This window comes from Vipera berus (genome assembly GCF_964194415.1).
Source record: "Vipera berus genome assembly, chromosome: Z".
Lineage (NCBI taxonomy): Eukaryota > Metazoa > Chordata > Lepidosauria > Squamata > Viperidae > Vipera > Vipera berus.
The window spans coordinates 17,303,470-17,325,170 of record NC_138205.1 but is presented as its reverse complement, the minus strand read 5'-3'; the positions used below and the strand labels follow the sequence as shown (position 1 = coordinate 17,325,170).

General features: G+C 44.6%; 2 protein-coding genes across 5 annotated transcripts in view; both read right to left on the bottom strand.

The window, feature by feature from the left end:
- Nucleotides 1-2,210, bottom strand: part of LOC308677986 (CCR4-NOT transcription complex subunit 3-like) — a gene marked incomplete at its 3' end in the record, with an annotated part of 41,557 nt that extends 39,347 nt beyond the window's left edge. For 3 of the 4 annotated variants that reach the window (XM_081344753.1, XM_081344751.1, XM_081344754.1), the window contains exon 1: nucleotides 2,124-2,210. The remainder of the gene's footprint in view (nucleotides 1-2,123) is intronic. The other variant, XM_081344752.1, reaches the window with a different exon arrangement.
- A 2,705-nt stretch (nucleotides 2,211-4,915) lies between these two features.
- Nucleotides 4,916-21,614, bottom strand: LOC308677989 (U4/U6 small nuclear ribonucleoprotein Prp31). Its single transcript, XM_081344759.1, has 14 exons — nucleotides 21,502-21,614; nucleotides 20,064-20,249; nucleotides 19,699-19,759; nucleotides 19,409-19,492; nucleotides 18,229-18,326; nucleotides 16,859-16,965; nucleotides 15,470-15,639; nucleotides 14,617-14,774; nucleotides 14,442-14,531; nucleotides 12,957-13,084; nucleotides 12,094-12,166; nucleotides 7,733-7,861; nucleotides 6,520-6,618; nucleotides 4,916-5,967 (listed from the first exon to the last, which is right to left on the bottom strand). The coding sequence occupies exons 2-14, from the start codon at nucleotides 20,235-20,237 to the stop codon at nucleotides 5,839-5,841; spliced, it is 1,500 nt and encodes a 499-aa protein (XP_081200885.1). The 5' UTR covers nucleotides 20,238-20,249; nucleotides 21,502-21,614; the 3' UTR covers nucleotides 4,916-5,838.
- Between the last annotated feature and the right edge of the window lie 87 nt (nucleotides 21,615-21,701).

Below are 21,701 nucleotides of genomic sequence, written 5' to 3'. Positions count from 1 at the left end.
GTATGCTTTCCTCCTCAAGGAAATCAAATCATGTAAGTTTTTTATTGACTATATTATGCAGTGTAGCCCAACTTTCTGGGTAAAAATACAAGCCACCATTAAGTTATAGCAAATGGTCCAGTCAACCTGGGAATTCAAATCCCACCACAGTTAAGGTTTTGTGTATCCTCACAGTCAACTCAGTATATTGAACAGTTCCTGTCTGCTACTATCAAACACACTGTATTTAATCTACCTTTTATGAAATGAGACTACTATATTGGCCTGCCTGTCTTTTCCAGATGGCATTGGTTATCTCTAGCCTCAACTGATGGTCCTTCTGCATTTCCCATGTTGAGATCCTTTTACTCAACCTTCCCTAATTCAAATCCCTCCAGTCCGTTGTACCAAAACTACCAAACATGGTTAGGATAGGCAACAGTCAAGAATGATGAGAGTTATAAGCAAAAGTATCAGACAAGATTTAGACTGAAGATTCCTGCTTTAACTTGATGATGCGGGGATCGATGCTGGGGTATTATGAACTTATCTACCCATTCAGATCCCTGAAGAGCCCTTTAGTTATGAATTTTCATCAGAAATCTGGCTGGTGATAGTATGAAAAAGTCTTTCTATGCAATGGCAGCATCCAAGTTACAGAAACCCAAGGGGTCCAAACAATTCCCACTGACAGTGATTATTACTTCTCTTTAAACACAGAACATGGTTTGTTTTTAACAATTTTGCCCTAAGCTACTTTTGTGGGTGGATATTAGCTGGTAGGCAGAATTTAAAAGAAATACATGAAAAGAAAGTGTGTTTGTTTGCTGAAAGCATCTACTGTGCATTTGAAACTAGGATTCAGCAAATCTAGCACTGAGTCTGTATAACACCACCCTGTTGCTATTATGTTCAATATTAAGGAGCTATCAAAGGGGAGAGAATTTCTTAGATTAAAATCAACCAAACAGCTCCCAGTTATAAAAAAAAATCTTGCAACATTGCTTTAATTTTTAAGTAACTACACTGTTGAGACTTTCCCCCATTTTTCCTTCTGAAATAAATTTTGTAAGGATGATAAAGAGACTAGGAACATAAAGTATTTTCTACATTAGGGGCAAATTCTATTTATGATGGTGGTCTCCAGAAGTCTGGAATCTTCCAGTTGTGTTCAAACTTCATCAACCTTCAACAAGCGCAATCATTTCTGGCAGGGGGATATCCAAAGGCTACAGCACTATTATTTATAGGCAGAAATCAGGCAGAGTGCAGAATTCTGCATCTTAAAGAGCCGTAGAAAGATTTCTAGCTCTTGGCTTTGTAAAGCATGTAGGCAAAGCCCACTAAAATCTTAACCAGGGCAGAATGCCCTGGAAGGAGTAAACAAATAAGGATCTATCTATGTATTCTGCATCATCTAAGCATGTAAGAGAAACTCCACTTACAGGTATTCTTACCTCCCGGAGTTTCTTGTAGTTAGGAGGGATCTTTGCCTTGACAGGCTAATGGGCCTAACTAACCCCAATCGCGGAAGACTACCCTCTGGGGGGAAAAAAAAACTTCCTACAGATTTCTTTCTCCATGCAAGACTGAAATGGGTTAGGGATTGTTCAGAAACCATCCTCTTTCCAGACAGAGTGTCTTGAACCTCCTTACAAAGGTTGCAACTTTTAGTGATTTCGCTGCTCCCTCTTGCACAGACTCCAGGTCCTCCATGGGCACCTTCAGCATCACCAGTAGGAAAGATTAAAACATCCCACTTGGAGCAACCCCACACTCCACCGCATCCCACCCAAGGCTTTTCCACCACAGGCTGCCCACACCAGTTCTGCCTTGTCCCATGGGGGCCTCAAGGGGCCCCAATGCTTACAGGTGAGGGGCTCCCCTTTAGAACCCCAACCCTGCCAACCCCTCTCAGGGGCCCCACCGATCGTCGCCCCATGAAACCCGAGGCCCCCGGAGGAGCTCCCTTCCCACGCCAGAGACACCCCCTACCCAGCACTTATAGGACCAGCATTGCCCTGAACACCGTCCGCCCCCTATGGAGCCCCCAACAAACACTTTGGCCCCGCCCCCTACGGAGCTCCGTAGGCACCTGCAAGCCCCGCCCCTCGGTTAGGCCCCGCCCCCTCCCGCTGTCTCACCGGCAGCTCCGGCGTCTTCGGGTCTCTCTCACTCTCCCTCTTTTTTCCCCTCTCTCTTTCTCTCGCCCCCGTCTCTCGGGCTCCGCGGCATCCAAGATGGCGGCAGCCTCCCCCCCCTCTACTTTCTCTCGATCCGCCCTCCCCTGAACTGCATTGGCTGACCCTCCCGCTCGTCAAGCCTCTTACCATTCCGATTGGATAATAAGAAACTGGACGGAAGGGGGAAACGGGGAGGGTGGGACGACGCGGCGCAGCCGCAGCTGTCATTAATAGTAATGCAGGGGATCGATTTGTCAAGAGGTGGTGTCCTTCAAAGCACTTTGGGGCTACCATTGGTTGAAGAGGCGCAGATGGAGTAGTTACGCTACGCCTACTACTCCGCGAAAAACAAGCCGAGAGGGCGGAGTTTACGTCAAAGCCTGCCTCCTAATGGGTAACAAAGCTGTCCCTCAAATCTCCCTCTTATTTGATTGACTATCGCTTCCTGTACACGAATACTGGAAAGAGGAAGAAAGGCTATTGGATGGCAGCCTTGTCATTTAATTGCTTGGTTCTGATATTTGGCTGAAACTAATAAAAAGGGAGTGGCGCGAAAGAGTCGAGGCCGTGTCTCCCCATTGGCTGTAAACAAGCGAGCCTGCACATGTTGTCTCCTCATTGGACGGCTGTGCCGCCCCGTAGAACCTTCCCCTTTTGTATTGGTATGCACGTTTTGAAGCTAGTTACATTAAGGCAGGGGTCTTCAAACTTGGCCCTTTTATGACTTGTGGACTTCAACTCCCAGAATTCCTCAGCCAGCTGGCTGAGGAATTCTGGGAGTTGAAGTCCACAAGTCATAAAAGGGCCAAGTTTGAAGACCCCTGCATTAAGGTAAAAGGGGTCGGGGCGGGACAATCTGCAGGAAACTCTTAAGAGGCAAGCTGTCAATTAAACGCACAATATCCAATCAGGGAAGAAAGAACGATTTTTTTTCCAAGGTAGAGATTCTATTCGGGCTTTGGTTTAATGATTTATTTCAGCATTTCCTATCCAGCTATCACAAAAGGCTTGTCCCAGATTTAGGCGGGCACAGCAGTGTTCACGAGCTGATAAAATGAAGGCACTTTGCTGCTATTGAGAGATATGTGCAGGATCTCAGCATCCAAATAAAACAGGCATAATCCAAGAGAGAGACCAACTTCACTAGTGAAATATAACCCCTTGCTTTGCTGAATCCTATTGTTGCATGAGCTGCAGGGCTGCATTTACAGAATAACGAGCAAAAACCTCGCTGTTAGTAAGCACACGCGACCCTGTCCCCTTACATCTGCTTGTTAGGTCCCTAGGTAAATCTGTGGCTGGTTTCTGGATTTTTATTTTAAATATTTAAAGAATTCTCACATTGGTCAGTCTATTAGCAATATTGTTTTCATTTTTTATTTGATGTTTTTACAAATCTAACTCTTTCCCTAAAGGTTTGGATTTCTTGTCTTTGCCCATTGGAGGAAGCATTTGGCATTTCCTGGAGGTACTGATGTTTTGTTTTCAGAACTTATTCGGTCATAATGGTTTCGGGTCACAGGGTTGCACAACAGATTATATTGCTACATAACAAAACAAGACTAAAAGAATTTCACCTCCTGAATACTGGCTAGCATGATTAAGCCTGCAAAAATGGCTTAGCCACGTTGGATTCTTTGTGAAGCAATGGAAAATGCCAGATTAAATTATGATTTTACAATGCTGGCTACTAGAATATTAGAATAGAATAGGACACGGTGGCCCAGTGGGTTAGGACGCTGAGCTTGTTGATCAGAAGGTCGGCCGTTTGGCGGGTCGAATCCCGAGTGCCGCGTAACAGTGAGCGCCTGTTACTTGTCCCAGCTTCTGCCAACCTAGCAGTTCAAAAGCACGTAAAAAATGCAAGTAGAAAAATAGGGACCACTATGGTGGGAAGGTAACAGTGTTCCGTGTGCCTTTGGCATCTAGTCATGCCGGCCACATGATCACGGAGACATCCTCGGACAAGCGCTGGCTCTTCGGCTTTGAAACGGAGAAGAGCACCGGCCCCTAGAGTTGGAAACGACTAGCACGCATGTGCGGGGTAACCTTTACCTTTACCATAGGAATAGGAATAGAATAAAATAGAAATAGAGCTGAAAGGGATCTTGGAGGTCTTCTAGTCCAGCCCCCTGCTCAAGCAGGAGGACCTATACCATCTCAAATGACTGTCCAGCCTCTTCTTAAAAATCTCCAGTGATGGAGCGCCCACAATTTCTAGGGGCAAGCTGTTCCACTGGTTAATTGTGACATCTTTTGTCTCTGCTAAATTTCGTGGGGGAAAAAAATCTATGTGGTCTCTTAAGAGTTGATGACAACTTTTGATGGCATCTAATCTGCGCTCAGTTTACTAGAAAGTAAAGTCCTATCTATCCCAAAGGTATAGGAAGTAAGGGCTATGCTTAGGAGAACAATGTTCAAGCCACAAGACAGCAAACAAAGATAGCGCAAGAATTCTCCCCTATTCTTACTCCACAAAACAAGGGGATTAGATACAGGTGTTAATAATAGCTCTTCCAAAATATACACTGAATGCATTTTTCAAACTATTGCAAGTAAAATATACAAGAACACTTCAGCTATTTCACCACCCTTTAGTTATTCTTCCTGAAAGTAATGCCAGCTCACATTCACTGTCTTATTGTTGCATACACATATCTAGCATGATCCCGTGCCCTTGATTGAGAAAGAGACTAATTTTTAGCAACTATGATTTTAATACACTAAATAAAATTCCCACTGACACCTGGAAGTTAGAAAAATTGTCCTTTTAATGATTCACTTGTGTATTAGAAATAAAATGCAATTTATCTGCACATTCCCAGAGTTACTCAACCACATTACTACATATAACATAACACAAGTTTTGGTTTAGATACATATGATGCACTCTTACCTCTCCCGCTTTAAATATAAGTAACTCCTACCCTAACTCCGTGCTGTCAAAAGGTCTTAGGTGAAAACTTCCATATGGGTGGACTTTAATCCCCCGAATTCAAAAATAGCCATGTGGCTGAGGAATCCTGGGAGCCCAAACCCACACAATAGGGAGGCACCCAACTACAGAAGCACTATTAGAGAAATTCTTTCTAATGCCCCACCTCCTACACGTAGTCCTGTTACAATTAATTCCTGAGAAATATGCAATCTAACACACAGGAAGCAAAGTGTTTTGTTTTTTTTAATCGAAGTAATCTCTTTTTAACTCAGAATCTAGAAGAAAGGATTAGCTACCCAATGCTCCTAGACAGCAATGGAGAAAGAATGGTAGCATCTCAGTCTGTATTTACAAAAATTAGTTTGTATTAAAATTGACACATAAGACAATCTGTGACAGGGGAAGACAGGGCCCTTTTGTTCCGGACAGCTCTTATGGGCCATTAAATAGCTTACTGCTTAACTAATTTATTTTGAATACTGAACTCAGTTCTATTCGGCCATTCCACCGCATCAATAGATAAAACAATAGCAGGCTCTCTCTGATGGATTATATGGGAACAGAAAGAGGGGGGGGGGAACTGGTGTCATTAGGATATTTGGAAAGAACCTTGAGTTGTGAAAGTCAAATAGTCTATTGAGCTTCAACCTCGGTGAGGTCCACGTCCACTGTAGACTTTTCTATCAGCACGTGCGATGTGGTTCCAACTACTGGTCGAAACAGCAGGACCCATATTCGCTATGAGGTGGACATGATGCCATTTTTCTCACTCTTTACTTTTACGAATTCTGCCATGCTGGAGAAGTACTTCTGATTGGCTTCGGTGACCTTCTTCTCAGCTGCCTGTGGATTCACAATCTCCAGACCCTGCAAGTAGATAGGGGAAAGATTGCACGGGCAAAATAAAAACCAAGATTTGTGCAGAGTTTATCCAAACCTGGCAACCTTCAGCTGCGGAATTCGAGGAGTTGCAATTGCAAAACAGCTGAGAGCGTCAGGTTAGAAGAGGCTGCTCAAGAGGAGAGGAAGGGTTGTAATCTACTCCCAATTCCCCCCCCCCCAGCTTGGAGACAGATGGTTACCAACAAAGGAGAAGACTTGCAGCTCAGGGTTGAAATGAGGGGTCCTTGGTGCTCTCTGAGCTTGCTCGTTTTCTTGTAGACGTTTCATTATCCAAACTAAGTAACATAATCGGTGATGATTTTTACCTAGTTTGGGTAATGAAATGTCTGCAAGAAAACGACCAAGCTCAGAGAGCACCGAAGACAGAAAATTACTTACAGTGGTTTGGTCTGTTTTGTAAAAAGAAGACAAGGTAGAAGATTCTTAGGAGGTTCATATCCCTCCCAAGCATGATCTAGCTTTCCTGTTATGGATGAGTAACAGGAAACTGGAATGTAAGTCAAGAGCTATGCTTACCTGCAGTGGAGTGAAGGCCACACTGGAAGCTGTCCCAGAGGAACGGTCCCGGATGGTTGACTTTCCCCCATACACCATGCTTTGCTTCTGGAGCGTGCGCTGATTGGGACGAGGAAAAAAAAGGTGACATTTGGGTTTTAATATGTATTGGATAATATATATACAGGTAGGCTTCCACTTGCAACCATTCGTTGTGACTGTTCGAAATTACAATGGCACAGAAAAATGTGACATGGCTGTTTTTCACAGTTAAGACCGTTCAGCATCCCCGTGGTGGTCACGTGATTAAAATTTGGATGCTTGGCAACTGCCATGTATTTCGGATGGCTGCAGTGTCCTGGGGTCACATGATCAGCTTTTGTGACCGTTTGACAAGCAGAATCAATGGGAAAGCCAGATTCGCTTAACAACCATGTTACCAACTTAAACCATTCTAGTGATTCCCTTAATAACTGTGGCAGGAAAGATTGTAAAATGGGGGCAAAAGTCACTTAACAACTGCCTTGCTCAGCAATGGAAGTTTGGGGCCCAATTGTGGTTGTAAGTCAAGGATTACTTGTATTTAATATATCATGTAGGGAAATCAGTGGCTAGAAATGGTAGGGATCAAGTATTCCAGATATCCTCTGGGAACATTTGCAGTCTTCCCCGAAGTAAAATCCTAATGGTAAGCTATGCTGTTAGAACAGGCAGCTAATTTAAGCCCAGTAAAGGCTTCAAGAAGTACTTCATCCAGGTGGAGAGTAAAAGGCGTTGGGCACGGAGAGACTTCCAAAGAGTCCTAAGCAAGAATCAAGGCATACATGCTCAAAACAATCACACCCAGTGATAAAAGATTACACAGCTGATCTTGTGACTATGACTGCATGCAATGACTGAACTACAGTTTACAAACTACAATGGTAGCATTCACATGCAATGAAGCAGGGGTGTCTGACTTTGGTAACTTTTAAGACTTGTGGACTTCCAACTTCCAGAGGGTTGGCTGGGGAATGCCGGGAATTGAAAGTCCACAAATCTTAAAAAGTTGCCAAGGTCGGCAATAAAACATGAAGTTGCAGCATGTTGCATGCATTCAGCCAAAAGCGCTAAACCTGATTCTGGAGGTCTATAAAAGGCCAAAGTGTTTGTAATGAGATTGTGCCAAACCTGCTCCTTAGAAGGACAAAACCAGAAATTGAATACTGCCAGTGTTCTCCATTTCCTCACTCACCTGCAGTGTTTTTGAGATGCGGGCCTTGGTGGCCTCGTTGACTTGGGTCTGCCGGACACGGCCACTGCCTGATTTGCCTAAATGGCCAAGACTGAACCCAAGGTCTTCTTGGTAAGCATCTTCTTCAATCTAAGAAAGGCATGAGAGGAAGTGAAGTAAATAATGTATTTATGTCATTTCTCTACCACCAGAGGACTTCTTTCATTTTACAGGAGCTGTCCCCAAATGGACCACGTGGCTTGGTTCTACCTCAAGCGGATGACTCTTCAGATAGCCAAACACGTGGACAGCGTTTTAGGTTAAAACCAGCACCTGGAATTGTACTCAAGAACCTATTGGTAGTTAATGCCATGCTTACAGTACTGCTATATAGCACTGGTAAATCTCACCTATCCACTGCATTTCACGCCAATGGCATACTTGACTAGGTAATCTTCAAAATATGTTGAAATATATACAGATAATATTCAACTTACGACCTTTCATTTAACAACCATTTGAAGTTGTTGATGGTGCTGAGAAAAATGACTTATGACCAGACATCGCACTCATGACTGTCAGCATCCTGGCGGTCACATGATCAAAATTTAAGTGCTTGGCAACCAGCAGGTATTCATAACGTTTGCATTGTCCCAGGATCACATGACTGCCATTTTCCATTGTTCCAGGAGGCTTCTGATAAAAGTCAATGGGCGAAGCCAGATTTACTTAATGACCGCATGATTCGCTTAGCTGTGACTCAATGATCGCACCTCTTAGCAACGGAAGTTCAAGTCCCCATTGTGGTCATGAGACCAGGACTACCTGTACTACATTAAGTTGATTTAAGAAATGATAAGGGCACAGGGAGTTGTCAACAGGGAATCATGCTCCAGGAAGGGCTACAAAACTGGTGCAACTGGTGCCCCACTCTCCCCTGCCTACTCGGCAACACTTGTTAAGTTTAGGAGTAACCCCGAGTTGTAGACCTGTTGCTTCGGGGGGGGGGGAATGCTCCCCAACCTAGAATCATCAGAAACAAAACTCAGAATGGACACTGGAGCATCAGCTTGAAAGATTTAGGAAATTTTGCCTCTTTTTTACAAGAAGCACTTCTGAAAGGCAGAAATGATTTGTGTTCTCAATTCAAATCGGTATGTTCAGAAAGCAGCCCTGAACATGGCTTGGGGCTTTGCACATAAAAAAGGAAAGCAACCAAGTTTTCCGGTAGTTACTTAGAACGGTAACAGAATCGCGTATTGCCCATCTGAAGAAATAAAACATCAAGTTTCCACATACAGGTGAAACTCGGAAAATTAGAATATCGTGCAAAAGTTCATTTATTTCAGTAATGCAACTTAAAAGGGGAAACTAATATATGAGATAGACTCATTACATGCGAAGCAAGATAGTTCAAGCTGTGATTTGTCATACCGTATATACTTGAGTATAAGCCGACTCGAGTATAAGCCGAGACCCCCAATTTCACCCCCAAAAACTGGGAAAAGTTGTTGACTCGAGTATAAGCCAATCCGCCGTTCTGCAAGCCTCCGCCGCCGCCGGAGGCTGGATCCGCGCTCTGCAAGCCTCTGCCGCCAGCAGAGGCTCGATCCGCCATTTTGCAAGCCTGAATACACAGGAATACCCTGTGTGGCCGCGGCTCTCGGGGAAGCCCTGGCTGTCCGCTTCCTCGCTCCACGCTGCCATTCGGGGCCCGCGCGTTCCCCGGGCAAATCGCGGCGCCCAGCAGGCGAGGAAACACGCCCGCTCCAGTCGCCCCCCCCTTCCCTCAGGAGACGCGAAGCAAGTGACTGCCCGGAGCTTACCGAGGACTTGCGCGCGGCCGAGGCTTCGGTGCTTCCAGGATCGCGCGCACCTCTCCCAAGCCGCCGCCGTCCGGAGACCTGCCGAAGTTTGGGGAGGTTTGGGGAGGTGCGCGCGCACCTCCCCAAACCTCCCCAAACGTCGGCAGGTCTCCGTTCCTCCGCGCAGACCTGCCGACGTTTGGGGAGGTTTGGGCGCCTCCCCAAACCTCCCCAGGTCTCCGTTCCTCCTGCCGACGTTTGGGGAGGTTTGGGCGCCTCCCCAAACCTCCCCAGGTCTCCGTTCCTCCGCGCAGACCTGCCGACGTTTGGGGAGGTTTGGGCGCCTCCCCAAACCTCCCCAGGTCTCCGTTCCTCCTGCCGACGTTTGGGGAGGTTTGGGCGCCTCCCCAAACCTCCCCAGGTCTCCGTTCCTCCGCGCAGACCTCCCCAAACGTCGGCAGGTCTGCGCGGAGGAACGGAGACCTGGGGAGGTTTGGGGAGGTGCCCAAACCTCCCCAAACGTCGGCAGGAGGAACGGAGACCTGCCGACGTTTGGGGAGGTTTGGGGAGGCGCCCAAACCTCCCCAAACGTCGGCAGGTCTGCGCGGAGGAACGGAGACCTGGGGAGGTTTGGGGAGGCACCCAAACCTCCCCAAACGTCGGCAGGAGGAACGGAGACCTGGGGAGGCGCCCAAACCTCCCCAAACGTCGGCAGGAGGAACGGAGACCTGGGGAGGTTTGGGGAGGCGCCCAAACCTCCCCAAACGTCGGCAGGTCTGCGCGGAGGAACAGAGACCTGGGGAGGTTTGGGGAGGCGCCCAAACCTCCCCAAACGTCGGCAGGAGGAACGGAGACCTGCCGACGTTTGGGGAGGTTTGGGGAGGTGCGCGCGCACCTCCCCAAACCTCCCCAAACTTCGGCAGGTCTCGGACGGCGGTGGCTTGGGAGAGGTGCGCGCGATCCCGGAAGCACCAAAGCCTCGGCCGCGCACAAGTCCTCGGTAAGTTTTTTTTGTTGACTGGAGTATAAGCCGAAGTGGAATTTTTCAGCCCAAAAAGTGGGCTGAAAAATTCGGCTTATACTCAAGTATATACGGTAATTGTGATGATTATGGCTTACAACTCATGAAAACCTTAAATCCACAATCTCAGAAAATTAGAATATTGTGAAAAGGTGCAATATTCTAGGCTCAAAGTGTCCCACTCTAATCAGCTAATTAAGCCATAACACCTGCAAAGGGTTCCTGAGCCTTTAAATGGTTTCTCAGTCTGGTTCAGTAGGAATCACAATCATGGGGAAGACTGCTGACCTGACAGTTGTGCAGAAAACCATCATTGACACCCTCCATAAGGACGGAAAGCCTCAAAAGGTAATTGCAAAAGAAGTTGGATGTTCCCAAAGTGCCGTATCAAAGCACATTAATAGAAAGTTATGTGGAAGGGAAAAGTGTGGAAGAAAAAGGTGCACAAGCAGCAGGGATGACCACAGCCTGGAGAGGATTGCCAGGAAAAGGCCATTCAAAAGTGTTGGGGACTTTCACAAGGAGTGGAGGCTGGAGTCAGTGCATCAAGAGCCACCACACACAGACGGATCCTGGACATGGGCTTCAAATGTCGTATTCCTCTTGTCAAGCCGCTCCTGAACAACAAACAACGTTAGAAGCGTCTTACCTGGGCTAAAGAAAAACAGACCTGGTCTGTTGTTCAGTGGTCCAAAGTCCTCTTTTCTGATGAGAGCAACTTTTGCATCTCATTTGGAAACAAGGACCCAGAGTCTGGAGGAAGAATGGAGAGGCACACACTGCAAGATGCTTGAAGTCCAGTGTAAAGTTTCCACAGTGTGTGTTGATTTGGGGAGCCATGTCATCTGCTGGTGTTGGTCCACTGTACTTCCTTAAGTCCAGGGTCAATGCAGCCGTCTACCAGGAGATTTTGGAGGACTTCATGCTTCCTTCCGCAGACGAGCTGACTGTGGGATTACTGTGCTTGATTGGCCAGCAAACTCGCCTGACCTGAACCCCATAGAGAATCTATGGGGCATTGCCAAGAGAAAGATGAGAGACATGAGACCGAACAATGCAGAAGAGCTGAAGGCCGCTATTGAAGCATCCTGGTCTTCCATAACCCCTCAGCAGTGCCACAGGCTGATAGCTTCCATGCCACGCCGCATTGAGGCAGTAATTGCTGCAAAAGGGGCCCAAACCAAGTACTGAGTACATATACATGCTTATACTTTTCAGAGGTCCGATATTGTTCTATTGATTGTTTTATTGATTGCATGTAATATTCTAATTTTCTGAGATTGTGGATTTGGGGTTTTCATGAGCTGTACGCCATAATCATCACAATTATGACAAATCACGGCTTGAACTATCTTGCTTTGCATGTAATGAGTCTATCTCATATATTAGTTTTCCCTTTTAAGTTGCATTACTGAAATAAATGAACTTTTGCATGATATTCTAATTTTTCGAGTTTCACCTGTATAACTTCATTCCTCAGATGTGAAGAATGAGAACTGAAGACATTTGAAAGCAACAACAGAGAAAAGATTCTGTGATGGTGCAGAATCTCGTACCTCTCCAAAGCTCATCCGGTTGGCTTGCTTTCGGATTTCTGTTAAGCCAAGGCGTTCTTTCATCTTACGATACCTGAAGCCAGCAAAAAGATTTTAAAACAAAAAACACCCTGAAAATTGCAAGTTTACTACGCTATGACCTATGCTAGTCTATGACCATAATAAGGATCATTTTAGATTGTAAAATCCAGATGAGTTGTGCGCTGAATATCAGAATCCCTGGGTATGGATCCCCGATTTTGTGTACTTAATGGTTCACCACCTTTTTCCAAATAGTTGGAAGCGGTTCTTAGCTCTACCATAACAAAAATGAGCGTCCTGGTCAATGAACAAAAAAAACCTGTCTTGTCTGTCTATAGGTGGCAAGGAGAAAAACAAATGGCATTCAGATGGGGGCACTGGAGGCAACTTCTGGAGACTGGCAGGTATTGCAAGTCGGCAAGACGACTTATCAGTCAACTGCCAGGACCACAAGCTACAATGAGCAGCACATCCTGCGAGAGCTCAGTAGCAACTCAAAGAGGAATAAAAACACACTGAAGCCTCATCCTAACCAGTGTAAGAATTTTTGGAAGGAAGATTGTATGTCAGTTTACACACAGATGTTGGCTTAAACTAAGTATTAGAGTATTAAGGACATATTTACATGGCAACATCATCTTGTAAGTCCTACAAGGGTAGAGTGATAGTCTACTGTTAGGGATGGCATGTGGTGCAATAAAATGCTGTGTACAGATGTGTTATGCTGTGGTGTGTCCAGTTCTTGGAAAAGAAAGAACCCTGACAGATATTAACTGACCTGCTTCTCACGTCCTGGCATTTGACCTGACCTTCCCCCTTAGCTCTTCCAAAGCTCCCCATACCTGCGGCCTCCCCGTTTCTTCCTCTGTCCATCCAGAGGGGCTGGCAGTGGCTTCACTTGCTTCACTGGAGGTGGCTCCTGCCACTTATCAAACTTCCTCTCAATCTCTTCCTTCAGGTCATATCCAACCTGGATTGTTAACAGAAGTAAAACATGAAGTTACAGCGGGCAAAAGGAGCTCTTTTCAAGCTGGGGGGGGGGGGAGAGGTCACATTGCATCCATGTGGAAAAAGTGAGTGTTCCAGCTTTCACTGAAGAAAATTGGTTGCTGCATCTGCTGTTCGTAGACTCCATGCGTATACACGAGCAACACCCTATGACAGTGTTGGCGAACCTTTTAGTGACCGAGTGCCCAAACTGCAACCCAAACTCCACTTACATATCGTTGGCTGCTGGGTGGGTGTGGCCCATTGGGTTTTATAAAACCCAGCTGAAGGCCTAGGACTGGGGCGATGGCACGCATGCCTATAAAGAGGGCTCTGCGTGCCACCTGTGGCACGTGTACCATAGGTTTGCCACCATGGCCCTATGACAAACCCAATGTTCAGGGTTTTTTTTATGATTCCTCTGGTATCTGAAGAGGTTGAGTTCTGGGAGCCATACTAAAAAACGGACTGATTACATCCCTACAGACTAAACCTGATCTACTGGCCTTCTCAACCAGTCCTCTTGTTGTATCTTTGTAACCTTTCCCTACAAAAAAATCAGTTACTTTGTTTTTAATCTGCCTCTCACAGTAGATCCATTCCCTAGGCCAAACTGAAAACTCTATTCTCACAAAAATAGGAAAGGGTAATAGGTTATACTAGACCCTGGAAACTCAAGTTCAAAAACAACCCAGGCTCTGACAAACCTTGAGCCAGCTAGCACCTCTCAATCTAAGATATTTTAAGATATTTTGGTGTAGAGATAATCTGGATTGCAAAGCCAATTCTGCTCTTCTCTAGGAAGAGGAACAGGAAGATGTGCAGCCAGAGAGATACCCTACTTCCTTGTCTTGACAATCCAATCTAAATCCCCTTTCATTTAGGGGAATTACCCATTTCCTTATTAAGCCTGTATGGATTCTCTACAATGTTTATAAACACAAAAGCAATAATTACTGCTGGTACCCAACATGCTCCAGAAGGATTAAATAGCTTTCCGAAGAAGGTCCATATCTTAGGGACTTGTTGCATATCTTCAGTGAAACAGAGTCTTTTAAAACTTCACTTAGAGATGTCCCAGGAAGTCTGACTTCTGTTCCTATCCCTGCTACTACCCGTGCCCTAGAGCAGGAGTCCCCCAATCCCTGGTCCGCGGCCCAGTGCCAGGACGCACCCATTCAGAAGTGGTGGGCGAGTGTGCGCATGCACTTGCGAAGTTGCACTTGTGAAAGCGGCGCACACAAAACTATCCCCCCCTCCCCGCTGCCTCCTCTTCCTCCGCCACTCCACAGAGCCAGAAAAGTTGGATGGCGGCTGCCTTAGTAACCTGCACGCCTCACCTTCCCTTCAGCGCTCTCATGGAAGCTGTCTACTCGAGCTGCTAGGGTGCATTTTGCTGACACCAAACGTGCAGCTTTCCTCCGCAGATCCTACAAAGAATGAAGAAAAATCAAGGCTGGAGCCTGATGCACGAATACATCAATCAGAAAAGCAGCTTCGGATTCACACACCTACCGGAGGCAACGATTGCACAATGTCGCTATGGTAGATGTAACCGGTGTGTGGCAATACAGAAGTGCTGGAAAAGCCCGAGAGAGTTTTTCTCTGGGCTCCCAGGAGCATGATGTTGCAAGCTGGCATCTTGGAAAGGTTGGTGAGGCCACCAGCAATGCCTTAATCAAAGAAGAAACGGAGGGTGAACATCGTGCAGCAGGATCGAACAGCCAAGAAGCTTCAAGGCTTTCGGCCAAGACTTGGTTATTCCAGCAAGCGGGTCTGGACTATGTTTTTTTTAAATTTGGCTTTTATTGAGTTAAATTGTCACGTATCTATTACATTTATTGTTTAATTCTTTTTTAAATTCTGTATTCCATGTTTCTTAAATTTTTGTTGTGAGCCACCCTGAGTCCTTAGGGAGAAGGGCGGCATATAAATTCAATAAATCTAATCTAATCTAATCTAATTTGGGGCATGTCATTTTCCCCGCTTGTTGAGAATTTGAAGAGAAGGGCCTCTCCCTGGGAAGCTGAACTTGCTGTCCACAAAGGATACTTGCTAATCCCCGACTGTGGAGATTTGCCAGAATTAATCGTATATCAGAAACAGAATTTTCACTGTTCGGCTGGGCATTTCTTGGTTCCATAGTTTTAAATGAAGAAAAAAAAAACCCGCTGACTTGTGAATTATTCTGATAAAGCTGAAGCATAAGGGCAAAATAGCTTCTCCTAATAACAAAACAAAATCATCCTTTCAGAGGGGAAAAGATTTAACTTCTCTCTAAAAAAAACCCCCACATATTTCCTGCAAAACTCTACAGCTTAGTCAAAAACTCTATGCGCAGCGCAAGGCTGTCCAGCAACAATCTTACCCATGATCTTGGCAGCAGTGGAGGCCCCAACAATGATGGACAAATTGGGGGCAATGAAGGACATACGGGATTCCACGTACTCATAGATGCGGTGCTTCGATTGGTTCAGCTCTAGGGCCATGTCACAGGCTTCCTCAATGCGTTCCAGTTCTTCCTCAGTCAACTGTTGCCTGCAGTGACAGAAAGTGCCCTCTTGTAATTTCATATTCATTTTGCATCACTGATATTAAAGGTAAAGGTTCCCCCGCACATGCGTGCTAGTCGTTTCCGACTCTAGGGGCTGGTGCTCATCTCCGTTTCAAAGCCGAAGAGCCAGCGCTTGTCCCAGGACGTCTCTGTGGTCATGTGGCCGGCATGACTAGACGCCAAAGGCGCACGGAACGCTGTTACTTTCCCACCGTAGTGGTCCCTATTTTTCTACTTGCATTTTTATGTGCTTTCAAACTGCTAGGTTGGCAGAAGCTGTGACGAGTAACAGGCGCTCACTCTGTTACGCGGCACTTGGGATTCTACCCGCCAAACTGCCGACCTTCAGATCGACAAGCTCAGCGTCCTAACCCACTGAGCCACTGCGTCACTGATATTAGCAACATGCTAATGCAAGGTCCTTTTCATTAGGGTCTCTCAGTAGCATCCTATAGATATTAGTTCCCTCTACCCTAGCCTGTTGGGACCAGGTTTGGCTTTAGATGTAGTGGATTTGGATGTTAACTCTTTCCATTCCTTTATCTGTGCTGGAATCTGAAGGGCACAGAGTTAGGGAAGAGAGAAAAAAATGAAACACTTTTCAGAGTTTGCAGGATTCAGGAACGTATGTAAGGGCAGAGATAATAAGGCAATGTTTTCCTGATCTTCGGCGATTTGACTCGGGCTAACATTTTTATTCCTGCTCTCAAGTATACTTAGAAAAAAGCTAGATACACAACTTTCTTATCTCCCTGCCCTCTCTTAAATATGGTATTGTCAGACGTCAATGTACAAGCAGCACAACCCCCCACCCCACTTTCATTTGAACTCCAGCACTTTTTCACCCATCATGTAGAATATACAATCCTCTAACGGAAAAGTACTATAATGGTTAAAAGTATATCAATTCCGCTGGAGCGCTACTCATTCTTGTAAGCTTTCTTAAATACCTAAGTAGTCCTCCTCTCTTAGTTGAAGGTGAAAAAAAAGCACACCAAAGAGAAAGCTGGAAGATCTTTTCTCTCAGTGTGCAAAGAATTAAGAATAATTAAAGGAATGCCCCACCTTCAGTCAGGAGTGGAACAATCTGGGGGGGAGGGGGGTTGGCCCTGTGTGTGGATTTAGTCCCAGCCCCTACCCAGACCTGATCTCCCAAATCCCTTTTAAATCCTCCCCTCGGTTCTTACAGAAGGCCCACCTTACCCTTGGGTAGTGGATGCAGTGACACTGACCACCATGATTGTGGCATTGGTAAGAATCTGTTGAAGGTTTTCGTTGTTCTTGCATTTGTCCAAACTGTTGCCCAGTTCCTGCAAATGTCCGACATTTGAAGGTTAGCTTTTGATATCGGCCAGGAATTTTTGTACAAATACATGCTGGGTTGACTGGCACTGTGAGAGATACCACAGATACTTCATCTGATTTCAAAATGCCAGGCTGTCAGATAAGCCTGTTCTGGAATCTTTCACTAATAGATGAACCATGGACCATCAAGAGGCTGAAGCTTCTATTCTCCGTATTCTAGTTATATTCTATTCTCTGTAGATTATCTAACCCCTTAGTCTCATCCTTGCCAGAGATGTAGCACTGCAAGGTGCTTCCTTCAGCTTTTGTAACTAAAAACAGGGCTTGTTCCCCCCCATATCCTTTCCAATTCCTTCTGTCATGCCTTGTGCACAGCAAGCCTGAAGGACAACCTTAGGCGTCTTTTTAAGTCAGCGTGCACATCTGGCTAAGAACAAAGTCTAAAAAATATTTCAGAGAAAAAAATGTTAATGTTATCGTTATCTTCCTATACACATGGAAGAACTTCTCACCAACATTTCCTGCACCATTTTTATTTGATCTTTATCCCACTATTATTTTTATAAATATTTTAAGGCTGCAACCATACACAATACTCCTTCCTCTCATTTCTCCCACAAGTACCCTGTGAGGTGGTTTGGGCTAAGACAGGGGGACTGGCCAAGGTGGCTTTCATGCTGGATTCATACATGATTCATAAAACTGGAACTTACCTATAATTTCCATTTCTGTATTTTATACCCTCCATATGTGCAGGATTACAACTTTTAAAATAAGAGCAATGCCTGGTTTGGGCTGATTTAATGTTTATGGAGAATACCAGACAAGGGAAAGCTGAAGAAAAGTACTGAGTTTCAGTCCAGCAAATCTAAATGCAAATTCTTAATATGGCCAGTGAATCGGCAACAAAAGTAACCAATAGGGTGGAAGTGTTAAGAATGCAGAAACACAATGGAGGATGACGGTAATAATAAATTAAACTTACTTGCCACCTGAATCTCAACTTCTCTGGACAACAATCAAAGGAATGTCAATAAAAACAATAAAAAATAAAGATACACAATGGCAAGCAGGATGAAGGAGCGGCATCAATCTCCCTCACTGAAGGCCTGTGTGAGGAGCCGAGTCTTCACAGCTCTTCTAAACAGCAGAAGAATGGCAGCCATCTTAATCAAGGGGGGAACTTGTTCCAAGGGACAGGCACTTAAATTATTCGTGAGAGTAAACAGAAGAATGAACTTTGCATAGTTTAAGAACAAACACGATACCTTAACAGTCCGGATGTAATCCAAAGCATTGGGAACAAGGGATTCTAATTCTGGGAATCGCTTGGAGTATTTGTCTCGGATAAACTTGTGTATAATATCTAGAGACAAAAGACAGCAATCCATAAAGCATTACGGTGATTGGGAGTGTGGAACAGGTTTCCTGAACTTAATAATCTATAGATGGATTAGACTTCAAGCTCTAATTCCAAGGCAGGATGGGAATAATATTCTGATCCAGTGCTTCTGGCACTTGCCAGGTAGGGAGGTGTGATGGAATGTTTTCTGGAATCCCAGGAGGGAGGGAGGGCATTTCAGAGGAGCAAGAGACTTTGCAGTTCAGAAAGTTTGTGTGGGAGAAAGAGGGCGAAGATGGTTCCTGCTTAATAGTTCCCAGAGTGTACATTTTGTGATGCACAGTCTGCTTTAGTTTGGCAAGATTTCGGTCAATAGGTGAGAAACAATACAGATAGTCCTCGAGTTACAACCATTCATTTAGTGACTAAAAAAAGTGATTTAAGACGCCTTTTCACATTTGCAACCATTGCAGCATCCCCATGATCACATGATCAAAATTTGGATGCTTAGCAACGGGCATGATCAACCTTTGCAACCCTCTGACCAGCAAAGTCAATGGGGAAGCCAGATTCACTTAACAGCCATGTTACTGACTTAACAGCTACAATGATTCACTTAACAAATGTGGCAAGAAAGGTCATAAAATGGAGCAAAACCTAACTATTTTGCTTCGCAATGGAAATTATGGGATCAATTGTGGTTGTAAGTTGAGGATTACTTGTAAAGGAAATCGCTAAAAGAATCTCAGCGAGTCTTTCTTGGTTTTTAGAGCATGATAGCAGAAAAAAACAATAAAGCAAGCCATCAAAAGTATTATTTTAGTACTGCTAATTCAAAAAAATTTCTCTAGAAATAGTCCAGGCTTAATTTTTTGTTGCTGAGAGGAACATTTCCTAAAACAGCTTTTGAACTGCCATGCATTTCATGGCATAACAATTAGCCCACTTATATATCCTTGTGCCTCAAACTTCTACACTATTAATTCATATTCCTTTCCCAGAAATCCATTGTATTGATATCAGTACAGATATGTATCACTATATAACACCTAATATAGTGCGTTCCTTGCCCTATCCCAAATCAGCAGCCAAGGTTTTTCACTCACTCAGTTCATTCTCAATCTCTACGGTGAGGTTATTGGCATCCACAATGACTCTGTATTCGGGAGCAGCCTCAACTGGACCTAGAACTGGGGAGAGAAAAAGAGGATAGTCGATATCTATGCAGCGGAGTTGACTGTGAAGTGAGTTCATTGACGTGTCCAAGCTCTTGACTGAAGGGAAATGAGCTGTCTTAATGCAGGAACAGGATGTGACCTCAATAGGCTCAAAAAAATTAAAAGAAGTGTTATCAATACTGCTGTTTCTTCGTAGACAAATTTGAATCCAACAATACCTTCAGATGCTTTTGGTTGCTTGCTGATGTACTCCTCAATCTTCAACATAATTTCAGCAAACTGCACAAAAGGAATAAAAAGATCTAAGGCCATGCTTCCCCTCCATCGTGAACTTCAGAGTGTAAAACAGTAATGGCAGGTTACAGAACACGTGGTGTTGAGGCCAAAATCAATTCTGAAATCTAACCTTATTATTTAACAGGAAGCCATTTAAGGGACATTTAGTGCCTTTCTAATTTCCAAGGTATATTTTATTTCTGACTGCACCTCCCTCTGGTCAAATTGGCATGATCCTAGAGATGACTTCACAAACATATTAAATTGGCGAGTCCTCTTTTATGTGAAAGATGCCTATTTCTCTTACCATTTTGCTGTCCCACAGCTTGGCAATACTCTTGACCGAATCGGTTGCCAGATCCAGTTGCATCTCTTCATGGACATCTTCAATGGGATACTCATCCTCTTCATCTGCAAAACTGCCATCTTCTTCCTCTGCTGCCTCTTCAAGGTCAGCCAAAAGCTCATCTGCTAAAGACATGGTGGATCAAGGCTGAAAAGAGAATAAAACTGGATTAAAGAAGTCAGTCAAACCAGGGCTAATAAAAAACACACACCCTAAAGTAATTAAATTACGATTCGGCCTTTCATTCGTCTTACTTCTCATTACTGGCTTGGAAACAGTTCCAATCTTATATTTCTGCAACCACCCACCCTTCAGAAGGTAGGATTTCAGTTTCCAGATACCAGTAAAGGAATATAATCCTTGGTAAGGTACAGTTACCATGTAATAATTGTAATCTATGCAACTCTCTAGTCTAGAAAGTAATACACAATCTTAGAATCTGAATAAGCGCAACAATTCGGGATGCTAAGCCCAATTGATTTGGGAGGCCGGTGTGTGGTGTAGTTGGTTCACATGGTGTGGTAGGATGGAGGGTTTGTTGTCACTGTGTGTTGGGGGGAGAGAGCGGGGGGGGGGGGGCAGGGAGGCTCAGCTAATCTCAATGTACACATGTTGTACTTTGACAATAAAGTTTTATTTTTATTTATTTATTTATTTATTTTCAATTACTTTCTCTTTCATTCTGTCTGAATTTCTTCCTTACCACAGTTGTAATTGCTTTCCTATCGAATCCATTTCAGTCAAAAAATTCCATATCTTACTAGTTCCTCACTATATGTTCTTTCTAATATCTCAGTTTGTTGTTACAGAAATGGCTAGTTTATACTATTATATTAAAGTAAAAAGCTGAGGTTTGATGTTACTGTTTTATTCTACTGCACCAGAGGGAGCCTTTTTTTTTCCTTTTCTCCCTTCAACGCTTCTCCTTTTCCCACTTATTTTTCCTACTATTTGCTTTTGCCTTTTATATTATAATAAAACTGTGAAATCATAAACAACACAATTGTTTATAACGCTGCTTTACAAAGGAAAAGTGAAGAGCAAAACCAAGAAAAGCAATTAAATCTAAAGGGCAGTTTTCTGAAACAACAGACCGTTTTTTTATAGTATAATAAAAGGCGTATGGTTACAGTAGCCAAGTACTAAAGTACGATCGAGAGGCCAGGCAGAGAGCAGCTGCGAAAATACTGGGGAAGAGCCAGTTAGGATCTGTCCAATGGGCCACAGGGTTCGCCAAGCCAGCTGAGCCCCAAGCGGCCCCCTCCTAGCCTACCTCAGAGGGTTGTTAGGAGGACCGGGGGGGGGAGAGAATTAGCGTTTCAATCTGTCTGGAGATTAAACAAGGCATTAACCCCAGTCCAACCTCCTCCACTTATTAAGGTTTTTTATTTCTCCTCACCGGCTTCTTCTTCACTTCTTCTTCTTCACTTCACAACGTCGCTCCGGCTTCTTCTCAGTCCCCCGTTAAAGCCTTCACGCAACAAAGCACGTCGCTCCTACGTTCATCATGGAAGCTCCAAACGCGAATCTAAGAACCGAAGAAAGAAGTAGCTTAAGGCATATTACTTCCGATTCCGGTTTGGACGCCATTGGCGTGGC

What these genes read in the sequence shown, in the direction of transcription:
- LOC308677989 (XM_081344759.1), bottom strand. Translation starts at nt 20,237, where the DNA reads ATGTCTTTAGCAGATGAGCTTTTGGCTGACCTTGAAGAGGCAGCAGAG. An exon ending in AGAGATTGAGAATGAACTGA is followed by an intron (nt 18,327 to 19,408) that starts GTGAGTGAAAAA and finishes TTTTGTCTCTAG; the next exon opens with ATATTATACACAAGTTTATC. An exon ending in ACTGCATCCACTACCCAAGG is followed by an intron (nt 15,640 to 16,858) that starts GTAAGGTGGGCC and finishes CTGTCACTGCAG; the next exon opens with GCAACAGTTGACTGAGGAAG.